The sequence below is a fragment of the Malurus melanocephalus genome, unplaced genomic scaffold, assembly GCF_030028575.1.
Source record: "Malurus melanocephalus ecotype Western Australia unplaced genomic scaffold, MMel_1.1 scaffold_97, whole genome shotgun sequence".
NCBI lineage: Eukaryota > Metazoa > Chordata > Aves > Passeriformes > Maluridae > Malurus > Malurus melanocephalus.
Genome location: NW_026623329.1, coordinates 1,420,010 through 1,440,763, shown reverse-complemented (window position 1 = coordinate 1,440,763; position 20,754 = coordinate 1,420,010). Strand labels below are relative to the sequence as shown.

At 41.0% G+C, this 20,754-nt stretch overlaps 1 protein-coding gene across 5 annotated transcripts in view; it reads right to left on the bottom strand.

The window, feature by feature from the left end:
- TSNARE1 (t-SNARE domain containing 1) overlaps window positions 1-20,754 on the bottom strand; it is a 391,207-nt gene that overhangs the window by 88,830 nt on the left and 281,623 nt on the right. For all 5 annotated transcript variants that reach the window (XM_057368790.1, XM_057368789.1, XM_057368787.1 and 2 more), the window contains one exon: window positions 20,465-20,547. In XM_057368790.1, coding sequence (XP_057224773.1) covers window positions 20,465-20,547 — 83 coding nt within the window. The remainder of the gene's footprint in view (window positions 1-20,464; window positions 20,548-20,754) is intronic.

Genomic DNA, 20,754 nt, shown 5'->3' with positions numbered 1-20,754 from the left:
CAGGATGATGCGATTTTTTTAGAGTTTTGCAACATAAATGATGAGAATGCTTCAAAATATGTTTAAATGAAAATTTCTGTGACTGAAAGSACCAGAACAAAGTTTGGAAGAATAATAACATAAATCATAGAATCATGAAATGGTTTGGGTGGGAAGGGACCTTAAAGATCATYCAGTTCCAACCCCTTTCATGGGTAGAGACAACGTGGACTTGAACACTTCCAGGGATGGGGCAGCCACWGCTTCTCTGGGCAACCTGTGCCAGTGCCTCACCACCCTCACAGTAMAGAATTTTTCCCTAATACCTAATTTAAACCTTCTGGACACCCTGCTTTGGCTGCAGCCAGGGTGCTTTGGTATTTATTTGGCCAATCCCAGTGCCTGAAATAAAAAATTAAACCTCTGTCCTTACAGCTGCTCGTGGCCTTAGAAAATATCACCTGTACTGGAAAAGGAAGGAGTGTTGATATCCAAGKACAGGAGGAATGAGAAACAAAATTAATAGAGAAACACTTCCTTTAYATTATTCCATATTTATACAGTTATTAGGAATGTTTAAGGAAATATATCTTTACCCATATATGTAGTTCTCAGGCTGTTGTGATAAAAGGTTGAAAAATTATGTACAGTGCATTTACACTTTACTTGGAAAGAGCTCTTTTTTCCTTTAGACATTTTGCAATAGCTCAGATTTTCCCTTTCTACCCCATCCTTATAGTTATTGTGAAAGAGCACACAGATTAAATTTTTTTTCAAGGTCATTTTCATATTTTGCATTAATGTTTGCATATAAAAGAAACATCCAACCTCTGCTTCTGAAACCAGGGGGACAAAGGCAGGGAGATTTGAAGAGACTTGACAGAAAACCAGCCCTCTGATTTTAAAGGGGGAGAAAAAGTCAATAATTAAAAGTGCAGTTCTCATAAGCACAGCAGGRATGGTACATAATGCCACAAAAGTACAAATTTATAAAAACCTGAATGACATTTGCAAAAATGCTGCCTTCAGGGGAGTTCTGATTTCTTAAGGCCCATTGTAGATTTTTATGAAATAGATTTCCTTATAATTTAGGTTGATGCACCTGAAAATGAAGGTGGCTGCTGCTGGTAACAGCAAGTTAAGCTCTGCTTTCACTGCCCTGAAGATACACTTGGAGTAAGTTCTGATTTCAGCACTTAATCCAGTTTCWAAGTGAGTAAATTGGAGTAAATATTTTACAGTAAAACTGTAATTTAAACCTCCAAAAATCCAATATAAACACAACAATAAAAATATATTTTTAAAAAGGAGTAAACAAAAACAAATGAACAAAGTAGTCCTGTTACTTGCATTTAACCCAGAGAGAAACTGGGAAAAATGAGACTGAAATTTCCCTTTCTTCAGCTCTAAACACAGCGACAGAAACCATCTGTAGCTTGGTTTGGTCACTAGATCTGGACACACCACAGCAAATACCCTTTCAGATAAGAAGAAGGAAATTTTCTCAAAGTTGKATTTTCTGCACCATTCTTTGTTAGGAGGTGAGCTCAGCTGGAAACAGACTTTGTGTTTGAGATATGATTGTAAATGCCAAGAAGCAGAAACAGCTATAAATATGGAATTTCCGTGAGGAAAGAAAGGAGCTACAGGATAAAAGAGAAAGGAGCAATTGTTTTAATCCTATTAAGAGCCTGATTAATGCAATTAAAGAAACAAATTTCAATTAGGCCATGTTTCAAGCTGCTTTACTCAAAGGCACTTCTCCCTGAGGTACCACCCTTTAGCATACTAGATATGACTTCAAGGTTGGCACTGGCAGTACAATCCTTCTGTCCCATTTATCCAGCAGGAATTAATTTTTTTTCATAGTTTTAATAATTTGGGCCTAAAGGATTTAGACGGGGAGAACAGGGATGGAGGTAGGATATATCTACAAATTTAGATTTATTCATTCCTGGTAAAACACACGCCCTCAGTGTTCTTTCATTAGGAGGCTGAAAAGCAAACAGAGGAATGATTTTTATGTGTTCTTGTTTGAGGAAGAGGAAGGAAGATTTTTTAGGGCTGAAAATCCAGCCTTGATGAACTCAACTCATGCTGGGTAATTATGGCTGTGGCTAGGAATGGTGTTAGGGGATGAAGGAGAAATAAGCACCTGATTTTAAGATACAGGTTCTTGTTTTGCTCACTGAAACTCTCAGGAAGGTGAGGGGAAAATTCAGATTATTTTGTTTGTGAAGCTCACTGCCAAATCTTGGACTATGGAAAAAATAAGAAATAATTCAGTCTGGCTTAATCCCGTGTTCATGAAGACCCCAGAACCACCCCACATCCACAGAAAACACTTTTCCATTCCTAATTAAGTTTCATACTCTGGACATAATTTGGTAAAGGATATCCTTAATTTTTCTTGGTGTAGGGAGAACTGGAATCTCCTGAATTGCATTTTTCTGTAAAATTAAAAATGGGATTTCAAACATAAAACGTTGGCTTTTACATTATCACTCCTGAGCCCTCCCTGAATAGGGGGTAAATATCTGTAAAACTTTATTAACAAAAAAAAATAGGAAATGTTGATTGTGAATGAGAAAAGTTTAAGTGATGAAGCATTCAGGTACTTCCTCCTTCCCCAGTGTTTCAAAAAGACACATTTTGCCATTGACTCATCCTGTTTATTCCTCAGTTTGAGGCAGATTGAAAGTAAAAGCACGAGGGGGAGGCAGCTTTTCACCCTGAAAAGCAATTTTCTGTTTGGCTGAGGAAAAAAAAAAAAAAAAAAAAAAAAAAGAATGGAAAACAAACAAACAGGAGTGAATTTCAATGGAAGATTGGCTTGTTGTCAAGAGCAGCATCTGCAGAACAAGAATTACAAGGGCTACCTCACACTCAGCGCTCCTGGGTACCCCATGCTCACCAGCTGAGGTCACAAAGACATCTTCACCACAGGGCATGGATGTGCACATCTGAATCTCACTGGATTTTCATGCATTTGTCCAAAAAAAAAAAAAAAAAAAAAAAACAAACCAAGAATTCCACAAAGGAAATGAATATTTGGCTTATTTTAGGCAACCTAAAAAACATTGACAGCTGAGCAATGAAAAATTCTTCTCAAATAAAGGAACAGTTGTAGCAAGGTTTGTTTTGCTCTCCTTCCCTGTCGTGGAGAAGGCAGACACGGCTAAGCCTTAATGTACAAAATTAATGTAAAGGCAAGAAAGACACCACAATTCAACCTTTTCATGGTGCAGTGATTTCAGATTCGGGGAAGGTTTTCTACYACACTGCTTAAATCTGTCTGTGTTTGTGTATCAACAGCCAATCCTGTTGGTTTGTGTGGTGGGAAATGTCCCAATCCATGGTGCTGTTTGCTCTGCATCTGCTGCCCTCATTCCAGACTGGACTTKCTGCTTCCTTCTGCTTTTTTGAGCATCAACCTATCACAAATTCACTTGTTTTGCACGAATTTGGGGAGGACCATCCACACTTATGAAAAGGTTGGTAAACAAGATCAGCCACAGGTGGAAGGCTTGGGAAAAGACTGGGAGAAAATGTGACCTAGAGAGACAGGTTAATTAATACATAGCAAAAAAAGTCCATAAAAAGAGATGTTTGTTTTAGTAATTAGTGAAGTCAAACCAAGTGTGTCAGATGAACATCGTGGCAGGGAATATTTAATGCTTCATGAAAAAAAAMCACTCTCAAAAAGCCATTCAGGCAATTGATCAGTCTGACAGAGGAATGAAGAATAATTCTCACAGGAGCATAGAAAATTCTCATCTTTCTCTCTGAAACATGGRAAAGAACCACCAAATCAACTGAAATGAAAGAAGAAGAATACAAACTAATATACTCGGGTGCTGAACCATTCCTAGCTGGAYGTGACACTGGGCTTTCCCAGATGTTGGGGTGGGTGATAGGTTTTGCAGTGCAATCCTCCCCAACCAGCTGCAGAACAGAGCATACACACAAATGCTGATGTCTTAGGATTTTTAGTTTCTATATTTTCATGTGTTTGTATTCTCGTACTTCTCTAATACAGCACTGAAACTACTCTTCTCCCATCTTAAAACAAAACAATTCCTCTCTGAGCCTTAATCCAAGGACAATTCACTGTCTCAGAGCCCCAAAATATGGAAACAACAGCGAGTTGAGGGGGACCAAGTTTGGGGTGGTCGACATCATCACCTGAAGGTATCATTGGGAATTGAGGCCCAATATGTTAATAAGGCAAAACTTATAAAAGGTGAAGATCTCATGACTCAGGGTCCATTTTTGGGTGTAGCCCCAGGAGGAGGCTTTGCCCTTAATGTACCAGTAGGATGTATTAAAGTTGTCTGGTTTTTTATTCTCTTAATTTTGTCTGGGCTCTGTTTCAGGTGAGCCTTGTTTTAGGCATCAATTGAATCTAAAAATGAATGATTATGATCATGCTGATGGAAGGGGGATTGGAGCCAGACGATTCTAAGGACTCTTTCAACCTAAATCACCCTATGATTCTACAATTATCACAAGGAAAGTACCAGGAAGTTTCAAATTAAGTGTTTTCAGTGATTGAAAGTAAACTGAGAAAAATRCAATTAAAGTAAATCTTGGTTTTGGTTTAAAATTCTGTGTCTTCTTGACTGCCAATCACATCCAGCACAGAGCAACACAGAAGCAGGAGCTTCCCTCCACCTGTCACCTTTGGGGTGTAAGCATCCATTTACCCATTTACTTCTGCAGCCTCTGTTTTGCCAGAAGTCACTGCCAGCAGGGACACCTACACCGGGAAAAAAATAATGTATTGCACTGCCAGAGCAGAGCTGAATCGATCTGCAGCTTTCCCCAGGTTGACATCTGACAGGGCTTTCGAGTGCCAGCACATTTTGTTAGTCAGGTGTCAAGCCAGACCCGGCTCAGGGTGCAGCTTAACTGCACAAAAACGTGCTCAGTGTGTTGACAGATTTAATGAACCTGCAGGCAGCCACAGAGATTTAATCCTGGGGRAAARTAGGGTYAGAGGGGATCTCTGCACCYCCCTGAAATGAGGATRTAGCCAGGTGGGGSTTGGTCTCTTCTCCTGGGCAGCCAATGACAGGAAAAGGGGACATGGTTTTAAGCCGTGCCAGTGGAGGTTTAGGTTGGATTTTAGGAGAATTTCTTCACTGAAAGGGTGATCAGACACTGGAATGGGCTCCCAGRGAAGTGGTGGAATCACCATCCCTGRAGGTGTTTAAGGAAAGACTGAATGTGGCACTGAGTGGTGGTGTTTGGTGATAAGGTGGCATTTGGTCATAGGTTGGGATTGAGGATCAGAGAGGTCTTTCCCACCCTATTTAAATCTGTGATTCTGAGGCTGGGATGCTCTGGAGATTTGTGCTGAAGYTCTTCTAATACAAGTTTTTGTCTGGTGTGTTGTTACAGTAGATAATATAGCTTTTTCAGGCTACTCAGACTGTTTCCTGATGCTGCTCTATCCCTGAAAAATCCCTCCCCATCTTTCATCTTGCTACAGGCTTTTCTCCCTGGCAGTTAGTGACAGACAATGGAAAAGAGCCTCAAGTTGTGCCAGAGAAGGTTCAGTTTGGATATTACGAAAAAAGTCTTCACTGAAAGAGTGGTTAAGCACTCTTAAGTGCTTAAGTGTTAAAAAAAAATGAGCACAAGTGGCACTTTCTGACATGGTTTAGTGTGTAAGTGGTGATCAGTCTAAGGCTGGACTCAGTGATCTTGGAAGTCTTTTCCAACCTCAATGATTCTGTGATTTTGTGAAAAATAAGTTTTCCCTTCCACCTTCTGGAGATGAGTCCTTTTCTTCCTCCCCATCAGTAGATCTGAAATTATTTTATTTTGCCTTTGGGAATTATTATGAGGAAAGTCTGCTGTCTTCTCATCAGGTCTTTAAGGATTTCGACTGTGTTTACAAGATGGACCACAAAAACTCCAGCCATGAAGCAAAGCTTTGCTCCACAAGTTTGTGYCTGTTTCTCTCTGAAGAACCATCTGTGCATGGCTTCATGGGGGCCAACTTTTTATCCATTTGTGCAAACAAAGCAGGTACACTGGAATTTGACCATCTGCTCGAGAACCGCCATTCAACAGCCTCTTTCCATTGTTCAATCCTAATTAGCTTTGGATGTTAAAATGAACGGAAGACCAGAGTGAAGCAAGAAAACTTCTTTATACCAGATTCTTCCTGTCCTAATTCCACAATAATTCTCCAGATTCATGGCCATGACACCAAAAGCAGGCTACGACTTGGTGGCTCTTTTGCTGCATCCAGGAAAGTGCTCCAAGTATTCAGAAAGAAACTTAAATTAAAAAAAAATAAAAATAAAAAGTATACCATGGTCTGCTTGACTTTGTCTCTCACATCCTTCTGCTGCTTTGTATTGCTCAGTGCTCTCATTTCCTGCTGCACAGATCAATCTGCTGCCTGGTCTTGGGCATGCTGCTCTCATTTCCAAATCCTTGGACTTTCAGGTCTTACTTTATGGCTTTCTGCTGATCCTCTGCTATGTYTAAATCCTCTCTAAATGCAATACCCAGAATTCAATGTCCTCCCTGCCAACACAATTCGGCTTCATGCAAGCAGTACCTATATTCAGCATTCTTTTTCTCTCTAAAGTGAATTTCMAGGTAGGTACAGAAATACATCATCCTTCCTTTGTCCTCCAGCATAGTTATTCCTAAAAACTGTGAATTCCAGTTGCCATTTATAGAGGCTTTCAGACAATTAATGACCATCACCTTTGTGATCATGGTGGAAAAGATTTGTTTCCATGTGTTATCTRGGATTAGTCTCTATCAGAGCCCAAGGGTCCAAGCAGCGCTTCAGTCCCGTCTTCATTTTGACTTTATTATCTCTTTTAGCACCAAAAAAAAAACCTGTCTTATAAAATTAAGAATTCCTTTTGGCCATGGAAAAGTAGCATCAGTCGTAAAACAACTGTGCAATATCCTCACTGATTGCACTGCAGCTATTTAAAAATCTATGGGTCAAAAAATGTTTCTTCTGTTTGTAAATAGTCCCAGAAAAAATAGAAAAAAAACCCCAAGAAACAAACAAACAAACAAAAACCAAAAAAAAAAGTACAGATTCAAACAAGGAGCACATAAAGTTCATCTCTTACTGGGGCATCAGGAATAAAATTCAGGTTTCTTCTGATTCACAGCACAACCACTAGAGCTGGTGATCAGACACTGGAATGGGCTCTGAGGGAGGTGGTGGAATCACCATTCCTGGAAGTGTTTAAGGAAAGACTGGTGAACACTGGGCTCAGTTTTCTCCAAAATCATCCAAAGTGATAAATAAGTTTATTAAACCTTCAAAGAATTTGTATTTTGAGTTGTCAGGGAAATAAAGGAAAATCCAAGGCCAAAACAGAGAGAGTGAGTTGGGTTGGGTTCAACGTGGTGCATGGGCAGGGAGGGCACAGTAATGGCACAGCTCAGACAGGCATCAAGAGCATGAATTTCAGTGCATTTCCCCATGCTTCTCCCCTGGAGACACCTCACAGCCATGAAACCCAAGGATGCAGAGGGGTGTGGATCAGATCTGCCCTAAATCATGGTCATACAAAACCCCGGGACAAGGAGAAGGGAAGCAGTGTCTGTGCACAAACTTTGGCACAAAGCAGCCACTTCTACACTGATAACTCAAAAAGGGAYGAGGCAGAGGCACAAATGGTGGCTGTTCTCCACCCATGCATTATTTTGGGTGCAGCTTTGTCCTCTTCTCCCAAGGAATGACCCAGGTCYTGCTTAGCACATGGCAGTGGCCATTCCCAATGCTGTCATCTTTCTGCACAGGAGATGTTCCTGCTCGTTGCACAAGGTTGGATTTGGTGATGTTTAAAGGTCACTTTCAACTCTAACCACTCCATGTTTCTATTTCATAATTTAATCATGAGGACATAACCAGGCCTTGGAYTCACAGGACAGCCCCCGGCCTTATTTTATTCAGCAGGAGGGATATATTCCCTCCTGAATTTTACCATCACATTCGTTTCCCCTCTTCCTATAAATCCTCCTTATTTCCATCCCTGATGTTAATCAAACATAACCAGAACTCAGAAACCCAACAGCTTGTTAAAGTGAAATGTGGTGATTATCTGTTACCCTTAAAGGAGCGTGCAGTGCCAACCCAGCTCCCACAAATGTCAAATCAATGCCTGAGTGGCTCAGCTGCCTCATCCAAAGGACTACTGAGGACACACACCATGATTTTATTGACTCTGCTTCTGTGGAAATAATTTGGAGAACAAATCTGGGACACCTGGAAGCCATGTAGAAAATAYTTGGATAAAGTAAAGTGATTTATGGGTGGATTTAAACTGAAAGAGGGTAGATATAGATTAGATATTTGGAAAAAACTTCTTCCCTGTGAGGGTGGTAGCGCACTGGAAGAGGTTGTCCAGAGAAGTTGTGGATGTCCCATCCCTGGAAACATCCAAGCCAGGCTGGATGAGGCYTGGAGCAATCTGGGATTGTGGAAGATGTCCCTGCCATGGCACGGGGGTGGAACAAAATGATATTTAAGTTCCGTTTCCAAATAAAGCCATTCTGTGATTCTAGGATTTGTCCCCAACAGCCAGGCTAAGCAAAGCTGTCAGAAAGTGCTGAGTCTCATCACCTTTGTCAAACTAAATAAGCAATTTTAGTCCCTAAAGCAGTTTCCTAACAGGAACTTTTTTTTTTTTTTTTTTTTTGATAATTACTGAGGTAATGAATGACACAGCAGAGTTCTCAATCAGTGGGATCTGCGGTGTGGAGACACCAGAATCCTCATGGATTTTGAGAGGAGAAGGCAGGAGAGGAGGAGAGGATGAGAATGAAAATCAAAGAATGATTCACGACTGCAGCATTTTCTGATTAGATAATGATGGTTTGTGATACAATATGAACATGTCCTGTTTACATTGGACCTTGCAGCGTGATCTGACAGGCAWCAGTAAAAGCAATTATACAAACACCAATCCTGAAATATGTTTCACTAGATGCTGTTACAGATATCCAGTGCTAGAGACTCTAAAATCTCCCCAGAAAGTATTTCAATCTCCTTATCTTTAAACAGCTTTTCTTAATATCAACTCTGATTCTTTCTYGCTGCAGCTTAAGTCCATTACTCCTTGTTCTTCCCAACTGTAATAAACAAAAAAAAAGCAGTGATTATTCTTTTCTTCTTTGCAGCAGACTTTTATGCACAGAGACCATTATCTTCAACTCTATCTTTTCTTTTTTAGCTTAAGCAACTCTTTTTGTAATCTCTCTTCTGCAGCCTTGCTCGGCAGCTCTCGGATCACTCCTGCTGCTTTCCCATATCCCAATAACTGCCCTGTGCCTCAAAGTGAGTGCCCAGCACCAGACAGCAGATTAAATTGGCCTCTTCTAATGTGACAAAGACTCACATAAAAGCCACACCAGGATTAATTAATTTAATAGACAATTAAATTAATTAAAGCCGCATTAAAGTCAAATTAATTAGAGAATTATTTTTTGAGGAAACTAGAGCTTATGTTCTCAACCCAGGCATAACAAACTGCCCTGCAAAGGGCTCTCTCCAATTCAACGTGGCTCCCTCCCACCTAAATACAAACAACTGGATTTGGGATGTCCTGTGGGATCTGTGACAGACCCCATGGTCTGGGGGATCCTATGGCATCACTGATCCCATRTTATATCAAAATGCTTCCTGCATCTCTAGTGAGGATGTGGGGTACCTGGGCAACACAGCCAGTGGGGAATTCCTGATTTGGAGACACCCAAAGTTGGTTTAGATGGATTCCCCCTCATGCACCAGCTGAACTGTAATTCCATGAATTCCATGAATTCCACATTCATGTTCATCACTTGTGACAAAGAGAAGCAGCACTTAGATTTTCTTCTGCTTGAAATGTAAGGAAGCCATGCTAATAGCCACCAAAAATTAGGTTTAATTGTTTCTTCACTAGTTGCAGWTCTATTTAAATATTACATAAATGAGGAGAATCATGGCTTAGTATCAAGATCAAGATTGCAATCCCTCAAACTAAACCAAGATTAGAATCCTTACACTCTGCAATATTCAGCAAYAAACCCTTTTAAAGGCACAACTGGGAAGAGTCAGGGAAAGCTTGGAGACTGTGAGTAGAATTTAAGATTTCTCTGTTTAGAAAAGAATAAACTTACCTGCAKGCTCATGAATTCTCCCCAGTCCTATTAAATCAGCAAATGTGATCTGTATAGTGGATAAAGCTCTATTCTCCTTCCATTAATGTGCCTTTGACATCAGTGAAAGCCTGAAGTTACAGATTATTCTCTTTTCTTTAAACTCTTAAACCAAAAAAAAATATGTTTCAGGAAAAAGGTAATATCCACTGGGATAGGCTCTAAAGAGGAAAGATAAATACGAATAGAGATTATTTTACTTTTTATATGTTTCAGGTCTATGCAAGAAAAATGTCTTCTACAGCAAAAAGAACTCAAATAAGAATTGTTTCTTGTAAATGGACAGCACTGTTATCTGTAAAAAGGAAGAATGACACATTCTGGCTCACTAGGAAAAAAAGGAAAGCTATGAAGAATATAAACCTACTAAAACTGGTCAAAATGTATCAAATGCAGCACTTATTGTGACATAAAAAACACAATGAACTTTGGGCCCACCATGCAAATTGTTTTTCCTAGAGTCATCTCTAAAAAAAGTGATAATGACCTTCTCTTTTATGAACAAGAGCTGGTTCCTGTAGACATTTCCTAGTATTCTAAAATTGCTCCAAAGAAAATCTTAATCCTTTTATTCCCCAGTAGGGAATACAGGAATGACCGAATCTGGTCAAAAGTTTGAGCTGCCAATCCTGAATTCTTACGAGTATGGGATGTAGAACAAAATTAAGAGACATCAGAGATGGCCATGCAAGAACCAGCTTTTTCTCCTGTGACTCTTCTAAACAAGGACAACCCTCATGGGATAGAATTGAAGAAAGTATTTTTTCTGAAGACCAGGAAGTCAAGTGTTTCTTTATCTAAGGAAATCCTTTCTCCTCACAAAGAAAGACATGCAGTGACTCTTTCAAAGTGAAATGAAATCCCAAATTGTCCCACCCCGCACAGAGCTCCTTGCTTTTCATTCCACATTTCAAAATGTTTTCAAGAGCTTTGCGCGTTGCCGAAGTCAGATTTAGAAAGACTATAATTGACTCTCTTTTCTCCTCCTGAACGCAAGTYGAACGTAACAATTCCCATTCTCCACTTCTGATAGCTCCAGGCCATGACCTGGGAACTGTGCCACAAAGGYGTCCTACCAGGCCTGTGATTTCTTTCAGGAATATGGAAAAGACCTTTGATTAAAGTGCTTCCAGGCTTTGTCAAAATGGAAATGAAAGCAATTTCATTTTCTGTAACTTCTTTTCTCCTTACATATCGTTTTCCTTTTGTGATCAATACAGTTATTCAAGTGCAACTGGGGAACAAGCATTTACTGTCTCAGTTACTTCCTGACCACTGGAGATGCCCCAGGTTCTCTGTGACATTTAAACACTGCTGGCACAGGTGACAGGTGATTCGGGGAGGAACAACAGCCTTCCAGAGCAGAAGCCAGAAAGGCAGCAGGATTCCCTACTCAGCACAAAAGGATACTAAATATTAGTTTTTAGGAAAAGAAGTCAAACTCTCACTGTCTATTAAAGTGCTTTTTTGAAGGTACTTGTCCATCAGCATGACAGAAAGATGTTCACCTCCTGGGCATTGTTCATCCCAGACTGAGGTACAATATCCAAGAGAAGCAGGATGAGCAAAGTTCCAGAGGCATGGGAAAGGAATCTTGGCCTGTCTTCTTCCAGCTGCCTAAATTTGAAGTTCCAAGTCTGATGAGATAACTGACCTGTGGATCCCCACACTGTCCCTAAGGAAAGATGAAATGGTGCTCACCAAGAAAATCAAATTAAAAATCAAGACACAGAAATCAGTGTATAAATCCCCATGGTAGAATTCAATTATTAGTTTGACTGTGGATTTGAAAACCAAGGTGGCATMTTTAAAATCATCCAATGGTTTGGGTTGGAAGGGATCATCTCATCTCAAAGATCATCTAATTCTAAACCCCCCCAAACATGGGCAGAGGCACCTTCCCCTATCCCAGGTGGCTCCAAGCCCTGTCTAACCTGGCTTTGGACATTTCCAGGGATGGGGCAGTCACAGCTTCTCTGAGTGATGCCAGGGCCTTCATTCTCATAGTGAAGAATTTAATCCTTTTATGTAATCTAAACTGACCCTTTGTCAGTGCAAAGCCATTGCCTCTTCTCCTGCCACTCCAGGTCCTTGTTAAAATTCTTAAATTTTTAAAACTCTCCAGTTTCCCTGTCAGTTCCCTTCAGACCCTGGAAYGGGCTCTGAGGTCTCCCCAGAGCCTTCTCYTCTCCAGGTGAACATCCCCAGCTCCCCCAGCCTGGCTCCAGAGCAGAGGGGCTCATCCCCCTGAGCATTTTTGTGTCCTCTGGGTCACTGACACTTCAGTGGCTTCACACGAAACACTTGGGGAATGGTGACACTGCCTGGACAGTGTCCCTGCACCAGAGAGGAAAAYGGAGCAGGAAAACACTGCTGCCTGCATGTGCAGATTTTCAGCAGAGGTTTCCAGCGTCAACACTGACCAAGCTCGACCATTTTGCTGCTTGATGAGATGTGACAAGTTCACAGCCCAGCGCAGCAACACTTCAGGCTACACAGCTGGGACTCAAGGATTCTTAAATCCTGTTCTTSATTTCCATGGATCCCAGTTAGGTTTACATCTCCAGTGCTAATATTCCTAACTCCTTGGTATCCCTAGCCCATTAAGAGGTAAGTTTAATACAATTTCTCAAAGCTTTGACCTTTGAGCAGGGCAATTTATTATATGTGCTGCCACTGGGCACRGAGATGACTCCAAGTGTGGTTTTCCAGTCAGTAACCAAGGATTTCCATTYACTCCTCTGTTAAATGAGGCCATTAAGAGAAATGTAACTCACTAGTTTATGCTGCTGCTAGCAAGGGAAAATTGCTTTTTAATCTCTGACCCCTCAAAATGAAATTGTACCCTGGAAACAGATTCTGTTAAACAAATGAATTAGAAAAACAAAAGACAGTCTGTGATTCCCTTCTGCCRTCTCTGAATTGTCACAGATCAGACTTGTTCAGCTTTCAAATAAAAAAATTCTTTCTTTTGAAATACCAAATGCAGGTCATCGTAATCAATGCAACTCATACTCTTAAAATAAGAATATTACTGACTTGAAACAGTCCCAGGGCTGCATTCCACCAAGGTAAACAGTCAGTAAAAACTATGTCCTACCTACTCATCTGCTCATCAGAAAAATAGATTAATCAACAATGGCTCACCACTACAATTGCCCCAACACTTGGTTCATATCATACAGAATTAGAGAATGGTTTGAGTTGGAAAKGRCCTTAAAGATCATCCWATTCCAACCCCCTGCYATGRGCAGGGACACCTTCCACTATCCYMSRMKMCYYSWMSMMCYKKSMMWYSKRSACTTSMASRSWTSSRGSRRYSRSRSMKYCWCWGSKWMWCYKGKSMMMSKGYSYCRSSRSCYYMRCASSSKSAMAKKKSKWMMTKWYWTCCWRWYWWMMMMTMTWMWCYTWTYMKYTTKWARSWWTKMMSCCYTKWTCTWRYMMYYYKKKSCCYTKRAAAAAMYYCYYYYCMRRWTWKKTKKWWWYCMMYTYMRGKWMCYYMARWTYCMMMAWWARKTTSSCCYKGRRSCYTTTYSAWTYYKRAMWAWYMRRRKTYYYYYMRSCTTTCCTCATAGGAGAGGTGCTCCATCCTTCAAATCRTGTCCATGGTCTCCTCWGGAYTCCTTCCCTTCTCCACTCCACCCTTCAACTTCCTCCTTGAATGATTTGTCCTTAAATAAAAAATGAGCTCAAGGTTGATTATTTTTTTCTTTCCTCCCAAAAATTTCCTACTTGGTGTTTTATAACAAAGTAAATAAAAAGACTAAGCTACTATCTGGATCAAGCATCTCTCCCTTTTGGATGGTGCAAATAAAGAGATGGTCTGCTGTGATTAAAAATGGCCTGAAAGATTTTTGCCTTTACACACAGGAACACCCAACTGCACGACAACCAAAAGCTCTAAACAACCCATTTCTTAATAAATATTTSATCACACAGATCCATTATTTACAGCAAACAAAGAGAGGTTTAAATAAATGTTGCRGCTCAGACCTTGCTGAGGTTAAGTTGCTGCATTCACAGAGTTCATTTATCACAGGGACTGGCGCTGACTCGAACACCACTTCCCACGGAAAGCAGCTGTTTTGTAAATGGCTGCATTAAAATATAGTAAAAAAGCACATGCAGGCAGGAGCTGCTTCAAAATAAAGCGCTCTTAAATCTGAAAACTCGGCCTGCCCTTCATGGGGAGATAGTGAGCAAGGAAAGAAGGAGGTGTGAGTTTTATYCCAACCAACTGCTGCTGATCTGGGGCTGATCTGGTGAGGAGCAGCTGAGGGAGCTGGGGGGGGGGCTCAGCCTGGAGAAAATGAGGCTCAGGGGGGATGTTCTTGCCCTCTATGACTGCCTGAAAGGAAGGTGGAGCCAGGTTGGGGTCAGTCTCTTCTCCTAGGAAAAGGGACAGATTAAGGGGAAATGGCCTCAAGTTGTGCCAGGGGAGGTTTAGATTGGATATTAAAAAAAAAAAAAAAAATTCTTCACTGAAAGGGTCATTAACCACTGGAACAGGCTGCCCAGGCAATTGGTAGAGTGACCATACCTGGAGGCATTTAAAAACCATCAAGATGTGGAACTTGGGGACATGGCTTAGTGGTGGACCTGGCAGTGCTGGGTTAATGGTTGGACTGGATAATCTTAGCAGTTTTGGCCAACCTAAATGATTCTACAATTCAATTTAATCACAGTAAGCACTGCCCCAGACAGTTCTGCTGTCCTGAGAATGCTGCCAAGACAAAAAGAGGCTGAAAGAAGGGGCAGATCTGCAGCAGTAAGGAGTTCTTCAAGGCTCTGAAGCATTACAGACCATGCCAGGGCACACCTGACAGGAAATACAKGCAAACATCCAGATGTGGGATGTTTTGAGCAACCAGGGCAAGAGGATTAATGGGATCATTTTAAGGGAATGGACARTTTGAGGCAGCAGTGGTGCTGGCAKCCATGCTTCAGCAGGGGASGACTGGGAGATTGTAASTGRCAAGAAAAATTTAAAAAATATGGCTTAATGGGAGAGGGGAGGGATGGAGTTAAAACATGTGCTATGGAGGAGAAATTGCTTTGAAATTGAAGAAATTCAATCTGAGTGGGAAGTCCAGGCAGAGGTCCCTGAACTGAACTGGTGAAYGTGTCACTGTGGACTSAKAAACAGAAAGTASAGAGGGTCTGCAAATYRGTTTGAGACACTCAAGCAATTGGTRTGGGACTGCTTTCCTAACTGGAGTTTGTGGTACAGAACTATGAATACTCTGGATGGTGGCAAAGTTTCTTTCTTCTGCTGAGGAGGAGGATTAAGGCTCAGTAATTAAACACTCACTCGGTAATGGAGTCCTCACAGACCCCCGCGTTCCTACTGCAGCTTTTATTCAGCTTCCATTATTTTCACTGTGCCAGGAGAAAGAAGAACTCTGCAATCCCCCAAATGAAACTCCCAAGTGCTAATTTTCCAAAGGAGCTGCAAGCTCGGTCTGTTTTCTGCGTTGGCAGGCACAGCAACACACACCACGTTGATCGTTGTGCTGCATTTTAGAGGTTGTGGTAGATTTGTCTGTCACAAACCTGCCATACGAGCATGCAGCYTTTTCCAATCCTAGGAGACCACAGAATCACAGAAYTACAGAGTTATTTTAGCTGGGTAAAGACCTCTAAGCCCATCAAATTCAACCTTTTAGTGATGACCACCTTGTCACCCAAGTGCCACATTCAGTCATTTCTTGAGCATCTCTAGGGATGGTGACTCCACCACCTCCCTGGACAGCCCATTCCAATCTTTGACAATCCTTTCCATGCAGAGATTCTCCTTCAGCCCCTTCTCAACCAGACCCTTCCCCMYCTCCATTGCCTTTCTCTGGACATGCTCCAGCACCCCAATKTTTTTCTTGAGGTGAAGGGTCCAGATTAAGCAGCCACATTTGAATCAAGATAATCCAACCACGCTGTTCCACTGTGGCTTTGCAGTTGCTGGATGCCGGCTGCACATGTCAGGGTGCAATCCCATCCTATCACGGTTCTAGGTGGCTGTTAATTATAAAACTAAGTTTAAAATTATTCATTGGCAGCCAACACAAGGTCTTAGAGCATATCCATAGTGAAGAGGAAGAGATGATCTTCATTATCACAATATTTATAAGCAACAGGTGCTTTGAGGGGCTACCATGCCAAAAATTTTCAAAGACTCTGAGAAGGTGATTTTTGAAACTCAAATTTTCTTTTGTTGTTRAGACACCAATGAGTTATTTGTGTGAAAGGTGAAGACAACCCATTATCAGTGATCCTCAGGCGATAAGATCTCTGCAAATGCCACAGATTTATGAGGCTTTTTTTTTCTTAGAGCTCCAGCCTTCAAAGTGCCCTGCTGTGAAAAAGCCAGACCCAGGAATTGCTTCTTTACTGGAAAAATACTCTTTGTTCCTCGACTACACAAGCGGGTCACTGCACTGCTGTTTGCCTTCCCAATGCCAGCGAATCCAAATTAGCTTGACTTCCACAGAGGACACGGGGAAGGAAAGMAACCAGCATTAATCAGAGCAACACGAGCAGCTCTTCCAAAACAAATTAGCTTCAGCAGTCAGCACACAGAGTCCTTCAGTCAGAGAGACCAAGCTGAACTCAAGCCAAACTTTGCATAAAAAAAAAGAGTGACTGGTTTAACGCACACCCGTGGAGCYTGTGTTGGTTTCTTTTTCTCCACCTTAACCCATCTGCAGAAAGCTCTGAGCAAAGTGAGCAAAGTGCACATCTCCACGCAGCCATCCCTTTAATGTGATGTCCAGACCATCTAAATTAATCCCAAAGGCCTGTTGGGTGTCTAGATAATCCCTTTTTTTCTTTTTTCCCCAATTAAGAGACAGGATGGTATTAATTTTCCATTGAAATATTTGTGGTATAATTGATATAATCTGAATTTAATGGACAAAGGAAAGAATAGGCATGTCCAGAGAGTTAGCCACCAGACCTACCAGAGCAGACATGTCCTGTGGGACAAGACCACATGTGCTGAAAGCAATTCCCCCTCCTGGGTCATGCAAAAGGCAGTTTAGACACTTTAAAACATCCATATTTTGTCCAATAAATCCCTCTCTTCCAGAGAGCAATTTGACCTGTGCTAAAATTGGTGTTTTGAGATGGGTGGGATGATTCATTTTCTCTGGGGACAGGRACAAGGAAATTTCAAGAGGCAAATYTGGRCCATTKGTATTAATGGCAAGAGTCATCAYTTGTGCTCGAGGCCCCRGAGAAATGAGACCCTCACTGCAAAGAAAGGCACTGCAGCAAGACCAGTGCAGGAGAYAACTTCTACTGACTTCTCCCTCCTGGATTTGTTCACCTCTAAGTCATTTTTCAAACTCAAATTTTCTACTGAAAGCAGGATAAAAAAGTAAAATTCTCATGTTTCTGTGACCAAGAGAGAGTTTTCATATGGAAAAATCACCTCTATTCCTCTCCTTCTTGTATCAATATTCAGCTCTTACTGCTTTCATTGCATTTTGACCCTGTGTGTTCCCACAGATAATGCAGAGGGCCAGCTTAACTGCTACTTGTAGGAAAAATAAGTTTAAGCACAAACAATTATTTTGTAATTATAATTTAAAAGAAAGAAAAAAATGCTAATATATACATACATATAAAAATATTTATTTCAAAGCTCTGACAGCTCCCATGAAATCTTTCAGGGTTTAGATGGGGCACATGAGAATTCACTCAAAGTAACGAAACACTGCTGTTAGCACACACATCTCAAGAGGAAGGAGCACCTCACCAAACTTAAAATGCAGACAAAGGAGCTCAGCGTGAAGATATTTAGATTTATTTAAACATTTCTACCATTTCAGGGAATCTAAAAGTCTTATTTTGTAATAGCTGAGGAAAAACTATTTACTGGTGCTTTGTTATGTTAATGCACAGGTTGGGACTGGTTCTCCAAGTCCTATTGTTGGAATCACTGCATGGGATTACATGTCAACATTGTGTTAAATAACCAGCCACTTAATCATTATTCCTGACAGAAATGCCTCCATTAAGTTCTACAGAAGGTCTTAAACTTGAATATTTCAYCAGTGTTGACATTTCTGATTTCCCAATTTATGTGTACGTTTGTTGATAGACCAATAAAAACATTACACAGATTAATAAAAATACTGCACGTGCACACACACACATTTATATACATATAAACAGTAATAAATAACAAATGTTTGTGAGCCAGGCTGCATTTACTGTATAGTCACACTATAACGTAAGTTATGAGCAAATATACTCATGAATTAGCACTTTAACCAAAGGAGGAAAAGTGCTCAGCAAGATTTCAGAAACAGCCTGTGCCTTTGATCCCCAAGCAGCCCAGATGAGCACTGACAGAATTTAGAATGGGTAAAGCTCTGGCAGGTCCCTTAAAAGAGGTTCACCCAGGGGACCATCAGGCTGATCACACTCCAAAACCCACCCCAGATATTTCCAAAGCAAACCCATCCAGATATTTCCAGGCCAACCACACAGAAGGATGACCTGTTCTTACACTGAATCATCTATATGTATTCAAGGGGCACCAACACCCCTCCCTGCAGTAGCACTGGGGGCAGTGGAGCCAGGACCCTTCCTGTCACCTCATGGGGACAGTGTCCCTTTGGATGCAAGAAGAGCAGATTTAGTGGCACATGACACATGGGGAATCACATGTGATTTGGTCAGCAGTAGAGGAGACTAAAATGTCTCCTCATTTTTCTGGTGACTTCCCAGGGATCCTCATGAAAGAGGTGAGAGAGAAAGAAATGTGTTTACATGTGTTTCTCCCATAGGGTACAGGATAGTTCCCTGTGCTCCACAGATGATCTGGGTTGCACATTTTCTTTAGCAGACAAAGTTTTCTRAGTGATATTTGTCTGCATGGCTCATTTCAAGCCCAAGACAGATTGTTTTCTCAAATACACCAATCAGTTCATATTTATGCCCTTAGCAGGGGTTGCCTCACTAAAGCTGGCTGTATCTGTGTCTTGATGAACATATTTGAGGAAAAAAAGGGCCTCCTGTCTGAGCAGGCTATTTCAGCAGCTCCTGCTGGCTGGAGAAATCAGATGCTTCAGACTGTGCTGCATTCATTTTCTGCCTGACTCCTCTTTGACCTTCTTAGCCAAAGTCATCATTAACTCATTTGCAGCTTTGCAATCAGCTCTACGGTCAGGTCAAGTATTAAAGTTTCATTTTAGACTTCATGTGGTACGTAACAAGTTATTTCCAAAGCGAATGCAGGATTACATGCAGGGTGGCACACATTATCTTAAATATATATACATTAAAAACCAAAATGTAGCTGAAGATCGCACTTATTTTCTGCAATATCAAAGTTCTGTGAAACTCATTCTTATTACCCCAAATTGGGGCAATGTGTTTCAGGGGAAAATGAACTGCAGATAATTTTAAAATCACATCATCCCATTATATCAGAGTAAAATGACTGTGAGTTTTACTCCTTTGGTCTGGAGGTTTGCCCCAGAGCTTCTGAATTCATTTTGTCCAAAGACCAGCTAACCATGTCCTCTCATGGACCTCAGATACATTTTGTCAAAACTCCAAATACCTGAAAATCACCAATTTATGCTCAAGGAAACAAAGAAAACTAGCAGGTTTTGTTCTGTCAATCACAATGCAAGTGGTAACAATTTTTTTTTTTGTTCATTCCCCCACCCCCCTTCATCCCTAGAAAATGCTAATTATACCATCTAAGAATTCTTTCTGGGAAAGCTGTTTTCAAAAAGATTAATGTTTATTTGTGTGTGCGTGCRTGCGTGTGTTTTATTCTTGCTTCAATGAAAAAAAAAAACAAACCAATTCACAAAAAAATTCCTCAAATTGCCTTTGAAAAGCGCTGAACACCACCATCAGAGCCATTATTCACCAACCACATCATGCTGTTTGACAACTGAGTTGTTTTCCTGAAGTACTGTTGCCTGATTATGAGGAAACACACAAAATACAAGCACATATACTCTTAAATGATGTGCTTTTTATGGTGTCTTTCCAAGAACAGCAGCAGCTAATTGCTGGCTTTCCTACTGGGAAATGTCTGTTTAATATGCAGATCTCTTAATGACTCCTCTAAAGCAAATTGTCTGTTCTACCCTAATTTAATCATGGATATATATATATTTTTATATATAAAAAACTTTAGTTCTTCATTAGAATATGCTTTACCATCTTTCCAGGTAGCACAAATCCACGTGCCCAGTKCTTCACAGCTGCCAGATGTTTTGTTTGTTGTAAATAGCATTTCTGAAAGCCTTTTCAGGGTTTTTTCAGTCCCACTTACCTGGTGCTGACTTGCTTTTGCCAGCTGCTCGTTGGCTGATTCCACGTTAGAGGAAGAGGCCTCGATGTTGGCTTCAATGCTATCTGCAAATTAAGATAACAGAAGATAATTATAGGGTAAAAAACAAAAACAAAGGTTTTGTACCAACAGCAATTCAGCAATTTACTCATGGGCATACAGAGATGAGCAGCTTCTTGTTTGTAACTTGTAGTTCTGCAGGGATGTAGGACCAACACCAATTCTGAGGAATATCCAACCCATCAGGCAGAGGCAGGATGACTGACAGCCCT